At 42.5% G+C, this 8759-nt stretch overlaps 1 protein-coding gene and 1 non-coding gene across 2 annotated transcripts in view; both read left to right on the top strand.

Moving 5' to 3' along the window:
- cntrl (centriolin) overlaps positions 1 to 8759 on the top strand; it is a 66594-nt gene that overhangs the window by 8785 nt on the left and 49050 nt on the right. Inside the window, exons 8-11 of the mRNA XM_046035041.1 lie at positions 971 to 1090; positions 2213 to 2420; positions 4652 to 4725; positions 5704 to 5880. Coding sequence (XP_045890997.1) covers positions 971 to 1090; positions 2213 to 2420; positions 4652 to 4725; positions 5704 to 5880 — 579 coding nt within the window. The remainder of the gene's footprint in view (positions 1 to 970; positions 1091 to 2212; positions 2421 to 4651; positions 4726 to 5703; positions 5881 to 8759) is intronic.
- Positions 3931 to 4003, top strand: trnaa-agc. The gene has a single exon. It is a non-coding gene; the product is annotated as a tRNA-Ala (tRNA).

Below are 8759 nucleotides of genomic sequence, written 5' to 3'. Positions count from 1 at the left end.
AATTGGCAATCACCATGTTCACTATATGGGTCTCTTGCTCTGGAGTGAACATTCTTCCTCTGCCCCCAACATGTGGACGTCTAGCAATTCTGTAAAGTAACAATTTCAGTATTTTTGCATGTATAGTACTGTTGTGTTTCTCATTAGAGTATGGCAGTGCTACAAAGTACTTACCGATTCTCATTTCGAAATGTCCTAATGATGCTTGCCTCAGTGTAGCGGCTCAAATTAGGCTGAACCCGTTGGCCAGCTTCCCTCAGGGTCATCCCATGGTTGATGACATGGTCCACTATTGTAGCTCTGATGTCATCAGTTATTCTATTTCTTACTCTTCTTACCCTTCCTCTTTCCCCTCCTCGTCCTCTTCTTGCTCCTCCACGTCCTCTTCCTCCAACTTCTTCACCTCCACGTCCTCTTCCTCCAACTTCTTCACCTCCACGTCCTCTCCCTCGGCCTCCTCGGCCTCCTCTGATTCTCACTCTTCTCACTCTTACTACTCGTTCCATTGTACTCCACACAGACAGCTTACCTGTGGCTTATTTATGGGCTTATAAGTGAACTAATTATCAAAAACAGTTTTCACATGTGAAAGTGTGCCAGACAGTTGGCAAAATAGTGTTAATGATAGCCATACATGTCTATAATTTTGCTAGGAGTGTGTTGGAAATTTGGTAATTGAGTGTAAGCAGTGAGTTGTGTTTAAAGTTCTGCAAAAAGAGTGTTGTGCAGTGAATTGTGCCTACAGTTTTGCAAAGTGTGTGTTACAAAATTGCAAACTGAGTGCAAAGCAGTGTTTGTGCTTTTAGTTTTGCAAACTCAGTGAGTGGTTTTGCTATACGTATTAATAGTTTTAGAAATTGTGCTACAAGAATCACGATTAGCGCTTAAGCATTCAGAAAAAACTGTAATAAAAAACTCCAGACTTCCTCTGGCTATTTCACATTAAAGGCCTTTATGTATGTGTCTTCAGCTGGAGAAGACAACGGCTGAGCTGACCAGAGCCTTTCACAGACTGTATGAGCTGGAGCAGGAGTTGTCTTTCTACAAGATAGATGCCAAACTCAGCCCTCTGGCGCTCTGCAGTGCACAGGTAACAACAACACACAAGTTCAAGGAAACAAATTTCCCAAGTATTTCTGACACCTGCCAGAGGAACTTAATATGATTTGAGTTACGCTCAAGCTCTGTGGAATACAGGAAAAAGGAAATTATAGAAAGTAGTGTAACCATTTGCTACTTAGTCCACTTGTGATCAATTAAACATTTGATGTTTTAAGGAAATGGCATATTTCAGTGACAGATCGTAACAAAACAGAGTTGGTGCAAGAAAAGTCATGGAAGCCGTGGAAACAGGGAACGTCAGCGGCGTCTCTTCATAATGGTCACTGAATTTGTTGCTGCATCAGCAAATACATGTTGTCTGCGTTTAAAGCTGATGTCACTTCATCAGTACCGCATGTCGGACCACAAACTGAACTATTTTCATCCTCACGGGATAATCACGTGTGGAAATGTCTACCAAACACTTTAAATGTCAGAGAAATTAATGATGTGTGTAAAGAAGAGCTTGTTGTCAGCAGGATTCAAACGTGCGCGTGGAGACCCCAATGGATTTCTAGTCCATCGCTTTAACCACTTTGCCACAACAACTTATGGAGGTATCCAGTTGTGTGGAATACAGAATACATGGAAATTATAGAAAGTAGCAAGACTATTTAGTACTTAGTACACTTTGATATCGAAAAATTTGATGTTGTTTTTTTGAATTTGCATATTTCAGCGACATGAAACAGAACAAAACAGACTTGGAGCGAGAAAACTCATGAAAGCCGGTAGAGTTTTAACTGTGACAACTTCTGTTGTGTCTTCATGGTGGACCCAGAAAACTGAATTGTTCCAAACGGAGCCAGCTATATTGTTGACATGTAAACATGGCAGACTAAAGTAAACTAGAGATGGATTCGAACACAACAATAACAAACACACTTCAGATAGCTGTATTGGTCCAACACTTTTGAGGCCGATACAGATATCGAGATCTGACTGAAAAAGTCAGAGACTAATGTATTGGATATTTATATTTGATATTTATCTTTTCATATAAGTGATTTTCAGTCTGAATGGGTTTTGATTATCAAACAACCACAAATGAAAAGGTCAAACACCTTAATTAGACTCATGTCAAAGTGTTTAAAGTAGTCTGTCTCATCAGGGAGTCGACACTGTGGACTCTGTGGCTGAGAGTCCGGACATGGGCAAGGCTCGACACATCAGGAACGGTATCACCTCCACTCCCGAACCTCAAACCTCCTGCTCCTCCTCCTCCTCCCCCTGCCTGCAGACCCAGGAGGATTCAGATGTTCACACTGACATGGAGTCGTCACCCTTGCTGGAAGACTGCAGAATAGAGCAGCATGAAGGTAAGGACAGAGGACGGCTGCAGAACAGCAGAAATATCAGTTGATTTTCCAAACATCTAGGATGAATGTTAAGAGATTGTACCTCAGCTCAAGGTGGCTTTCGACAGTAAACAGTTTTGGCTCAAATGGAAGAGCTCTTGTTTAGCATGCGCAACGTATCAATGCCCACATTGGTTGTTGATTATGTGGAGTGGCAGAGACTACGCTGCTGACAAATATGATTGTAGATTTATTTCTGAAACAGTTTGGCAGTTTAGGAGAATGATTCCATCATTTCTAAATATTATGTAACATTGCTTACAGCAGCTAACACTGCCCATTGCCATATTAAATTAGCCTACTTTTATTAACCAATCTAATATAATTTTTTATCACTGACAGAGCGCTAATGTTAATAAGCTGTTAAGCTATAGCTTTAACTTATTCTGCCTTAATGAAGTAATGGTAAATATACTGTGTCTGTGAGCTGCTGGTGTGCAGTTACAGTAGGGGCATCAGAAATTATTAAACCAGAGGGGACATGTAAAATAAACGTGAGCTGACAGTAACAAATTCATCTTGCTCCTCTTTTCAAATGTGAAACATAAGTGGAAAATCTCTAAGTCGTAAGTCCTTGTTGTAGACAGTCATGTATTTAATGGATTCAACAGCAGCGTCTCCACTGCAGGGCTCTACGCTAAGGGTTTTCCCAAGGAGCACATGTGCTCCTAAGTGAAAACATTTAGGAGCAAGGAAAGAAACCATCCTCTGCTAACAGTGTTTTGCTGGCAGCTGGGCGATGTCTTCCACTGCTTTGTGATTCAAAACCACACATTGTGCTTCCCGTATTTGTTCCTTTCTCTTTAGTCGCTACATGTCCACCCAGCTGGTGACCTCATGGAATGTTTAGCCACAGTGCCCTAATGGATAAGGCACTGGCCTCCTTAGCTAGCGATTATGGATCGGAGTCCCATCTGCGGTGTGGGAGAGCAAATCGACGCAGCAGAGTTGTGCTGGGCCAATAACCCAGAGGTTGATGGATTGAAACCATCATCTGCTAAGAGAGGTTTACTGGCAGCTGGACATTCTCTTCCACTGCTTTCTGGCTCAGTGATTTAAAACCACACATTGTGCTTCCTGTATTTGTTCCTTTCTCTATGGTAAAATTTGCTATACGTAAATCTCCTACACACCCTCCCGATTTTGTGGCTCCTAGAACTCCATGACTCCATGTTCATGTTCCACAGGTGCAGAAGGGAGCTCTCTTGCTTTTAGCAGGGAGTCCTTAAGACGGCCACCTCTTCTGTCGATGCCCGTTTTTTAGAGTAAAGGACCGAGCCGGGTCGCTTTACGTTTCTTATATGGATTAGCAGTCCATCGCCTTAACCACTCGGCCACCTCGTCTGCTGGTGGCCTGTTTTTGCAGTGAAAGTCGAATTAAGGCCACTTACAGTTGGTTTTGTCTAGTTTTGGAACGGCGTGGCATGGACGGGAGGCAGAGGGGACGAGTGAGGTGCCTGCACCTGGCACAGGGGAATTAGCTCAAATGGTAGAGCGCTCGCTTAGCATGCGAGAGGTAGCGGGATCGACGCCCGCATTCTCCAGGATTCCTTGGGTCTGGTTGTGTTTCTGATCAGCGGACATGATGTGGAGTCCAAGACCATAATGAGGCTTCTTGCACCAGCTCAACCGAGAACTGCCTGAAGACAACCAGTGGGTGGTTCTTCACTGTTTTGTCTTGTGTCTTTACCTGGAGAATATTCCGGTAACCTCCCAGGATTGTTACATATGCCTGCAAAGTATTGAATTCCTTTTCCTTCACTCAAGCTCTGTGGAATACAGAAAACAGGGAAATTATAGAAAGTAGTGTAACCATACTCCTTAGTACACTTGTAATCAATGAAACATTTGATGTTTTATTGAAATGTCATGTGACATAGAATGTAACAACAGAGTTTATAAGAGTTATAATTTGCTCAAATAGCAGAGCGCTCCAGGAGTCCTTTGGTCTGCCTTCTCTTTGGATAATGAATTTCATCAAAATGAATCAATAACATTTGATGTTTGTTTTCATGATTTCATTGGACTTAAATTCAGCCATCAATTCAGATCCTCTTTCATGATAAGTGTTGGCTCTTCCATTTGAACTAACTCCCCTTCGAGTTCTTTCTGTAGTTTCGATAGTACATAAAATGATGCTAGTCTTGCTGTCATATATTCTGATTTTTTTCATTATGTTTGTGTGAGTTTAGCTAAGAGCCATCAGACAGAAGAGCAGCCGGTAGCAGAACAGGCAGTACCTGAGGAATCCTACACACACAGACAGGTAACAGACACACATGCAATACTACTCCACTGATCTACAGGTGGTGGATTTGCGCCAATGGGTCGATGAAGTCAGCGCATAAGAAGAGTGTACGCTAGTAAACATGGCTGTAAATCAGTACTGGATTTAAAATACTCCTAAGGGAATCTAAATAATTTTTTAATCTAAAAAACATAAGTCATGTCCCTTCTTCCAGCCCTGAGTAGTGTCTGCTGGTATTCTTTTTAGGCTTCTGTAAGGCTACATGCACACTAGTATGTTTTCATTTTAAAACGCAGACTTGCTACGTTTTGGCCTGCCCTCCAGCCGACAACGGTGAATCCGAACACCTAAAACATCTCCGTAGCGTGTTAGTGCAAACAGGTGAAAACAATGACGTTCACGTTTGGCACTCTGATTGGCACTCTGATTGGCTCTCTGATTGGCTCTTATCAGTCATGCAGAGCAGAAACACGATGCTACTGACAGTTTTAGTGTTTTTGATAAAAAAACTTATACACTTGTACTGTGCTTTTCACCGTAATTGCAACTCCCAGTCTGTTTTTCGCTACCACAGTCTCTTTGTCCTCCCGTATTACTTTCAGTAAACGTTCCACCTCATCGGTCAAAGAAATATCTGCTGTGGTTATTCACCATCGCTGTTCTTCGCTCGTCTGTAGTAGAACTTTCTGCTTTAGCCGTATCTTCTGCAGGTGCTGAGTAGACAATATGCTTTCTGTTTACACCAGTACGCACATGCCCAGTGTATCTGAACGGCCACTTTGCATTTTCAGTTGTTTTAATATAGACGGACATCAATTTTGTTTTAATAATAGTAGCAGTAGTGTCCAACAACCTCCTGTAATAATGTAGGGTAGCATATACTGTATACAGCCTGATACAAAAAGACCAAGGGCAGAAAAACACTGTCTACTGCTCATTAAACCTTATTGCTTTGAGCACACAGTAATGAGTTTATCAACATTTTTATCACCTCAGCAGGAGGCGCTGTGTCATCTCCTCAGTAAACTGTCTGTCCTGGAGCAGCTGAGAGACAAAGCTGACGAGACACAAAGTCAGATGGACAGACAGACAGAGGAGTGCAGGAAGACAGAGAGAGAGACGGAAGAGCTGGAGACACAACTTCTGATGCTGGACACCGCAGACCCACAACATGTGAGTGGATCAGCTGTTTAGTGTTTTTGTATATTCTGGATATTTTACAAGCGAAGGTAAAGCAACAGTGAACCCACCTGTTGGTGCCGACTTCATTTCGGAAAAGTGAGGTAGTGAGTCAGATTTCTGAGGAAACACTAAAATAAGGTGGAGAAGTAATAAGAAGTAATATACTAGAAATAAGGTCACATATTCTGTTTTAATTAAATATACAAATATACCCCCCACCCCACGAGTTATACTGTCACTCATTTACATTTACATGTACTCATTTGGCTTTTATCCAAAGTGACTTACATTTGAGGAACAACATACAGACATCAACAAAGCATCAATACAGAACGAGATCTACAACTGACAATACATACTACTTAAAGCAATAAGTACTCGCAAGCGCTAATAGCATGTACTGCATCAATAGGGTAAATACCTTGGGGAAGAAATAAAAAGTTAACAAAATAGTGCAGTTAATAAAAGAAACTTTTAAGGAGATAGAAGATTATTAGAGGAAGTGTTCTCTGCAGAGTTTTCAGGAGCCTCTTGAAGTTAGAGAGGGACGCCCCTGATCTGATGGAGTGCGGTAGCTCGTTCCACCATCATGGTGTCACAGATGAGAACAGGGACTGACAGTGCTGCATGTGTAGGGATGGCAGAGCCAGGAAGCGTTTGATGGAGGAGCGCAGTGGCCGAGAAACACCGAGCTGTGGTATACTACAGTTTATTTTCAGTTGGATTTTATTTGTACAGAGCTCAGTCCAGCTGCCTGACCTGGAGCACTTTATATTTTGAGGTGTGTTTGAGTTTTGAGAAGGTCCTGTAAGCTGCTGGAAATGAAAAATTTAGTTAATGTTTTATAATAGAATTGAATGGACCCCATGAAGAATAGGCAGTGCTAAGTGGGGATGCTAATCAAGATCTTTCTACAGTCAAAATCAGAATCAACCAGGAAAACTGCCTATAGGTGCAGCTCAATTTTTAGATATTTTCTTCTCTCCACTGTCTCAGCATGTGTTCGTGTGATCAGTACTGCAAGACGTGTACAGAGACTTTTAACCCTTTCGTCTCTGATGAAGATCAGTGACCATCAACTCTGCAATTTGTGGGGCAGGCTGTGGCTCAGGAGGTAGAGCGAGTTGCTGGTTAATCGGCGCTTCAATCCCCAGCTCCTCCAAGCTCCATGTCAAACTGTCCTTGGGCAAGATACTGAACCCCAAATTCCCCCTGGTGGCTGTTCCACCAGTGTGTGAATGTTAGTTTCTGTTTGTAAGTGTGTGAATGGTGAATGCGATGTAGTGTAACAGTGCTTTGAGTGGTCGCTATACGAATATGGAGCATTTACATTCACTGGGTACAGAACCAGAATATAGACAAATAATACTTAGCTCGTTTATTAACCACAGAGCCTTGACACCACACAACAACTCTATCAGCTCACTATTTAAAATATGAAACCAGAACACAGAAAGCATGTTTGTAAATCTCAGATTACAGGTCAGAGAAGGGTTAAAAGCTTCCTGGCAAGTGCAGGCATCGAGCCCACTACCTCTCCCATGCTAAGCAAGCAGTCTACCGTTTGAGCTAATTCTCCTTTGGGTTAAAGGAGACTCCACCAGAGAGCTGTGTCCTGACCATCAGTCTCTCCCTCCTGCAGACTGTGAATGTTTTTCAATAAGGTCAATCTCGTTGATGAAAATACTTGAGTAAATCTTTGGATGCAGGATGCACTTTGACTTCATGGAGCTTGTACTTTAACTTAAGCCCCTTTTCCACCAAATGGTAACAGTTCGACTCCCCTTTTTTTGGTTTTCCACTGTGGAAAGCTTGTACCTGTACCTGCTACCAGGTACTTTTTTTCCGCATCACCTCCGTCGAGGTTCCAAGCGAGCTGAGGCGATACTAACGTGACATAAAAAACAAAGCAGAAAGTTTTATATTTTACAATTTTCATACGTTATTTCATCACTAAATCCACTTACAATTCAGAACACAGCTCTCTCGTGGAGCCCTTTCTAGCATGCAGGGGAATTAGCTCAAATGGTAGAGTGCTCGCTTAGCATGCGAGAGGTAGCCGGATCGATGCCCGCATTCTCCAGGAGACTTTTAACCCTCTCTTACCCTTTCTTTGAAAACATACCGCTTATCTGTCTTTACATTGTGAGTAATGCTGAAACATTTTAACTTAAATCAAGAAAAGCACTGGTGTGTGTGTCGCATTGAACATTACATCGCAGCAGTTGTTATGAGAAACGAACAGCTACATCGAGGGGTACTATCTGCAATGGAAAATGGAGGACGGTTAAACCGAGTCGAGTCAAGAATTGAAAGTCTCCTGGAGAATCCCGCTACCTCTTGCATGCTTCACTTTACAATTCAGAACAAAGCTCTCTGGTGGAGCCTCTTTTAACATGCAGGGGAATGAGCTCAGATGGTAGAGCACTAGCTTAGCATGCGAGAGGTAGCAGGATCGATGCCCGAGTTCTTCACGAGACTCTTAACCCTTTCGTTGGTGTAAATTCTCTGCTGATTCAACAACATATTTAGACAAACTGAAATATGAAACAGCCTGGAGAATGCAGCTGGCTCTCACATGCTAAACAAGAACACTACAACTCTAACTCTGCTTCCAAAGGTCAGTTTGTATCTCTCCCTCCACTCAACTGCACCGTCTCACTTACTGAATACCAGCTGTCTCCATGTTGTTCTCTATTCAGCTGAAAAGAAGTGGTCTTTAACTCAAATATCTGTGTCGCTGATCACGAACACAGAGGAACCCAAAGTCTACCGGAGAATGCAGGTTTTTGTCCGTTATTGCTCCCATGCTGAGTGAGTGCTATTCCATTTGAGCTAATTCCCCTTTGCAAGGAACAAACACCTACCCC

Source organism: Micropterus dolomieu, linkage group LG21 (genome assembly GCF_021292245.1).
Source record: "Micropterus dolomieu isolate WLL.071019.BEF.003 ecotype Adirondacks linkage group LG21, ASM2129224v1, whole genome shotgun sequence".
Lineage (NCBI taxonomy): Eukaryota > Metazoa > Chordata > Actinopteri > Centrarchiformes > Centrarchidae > Micropterus > Micropterus dolomieu.
This window is presented reverse-complemented; position numbering and strand designations above follow the sequence as displayed.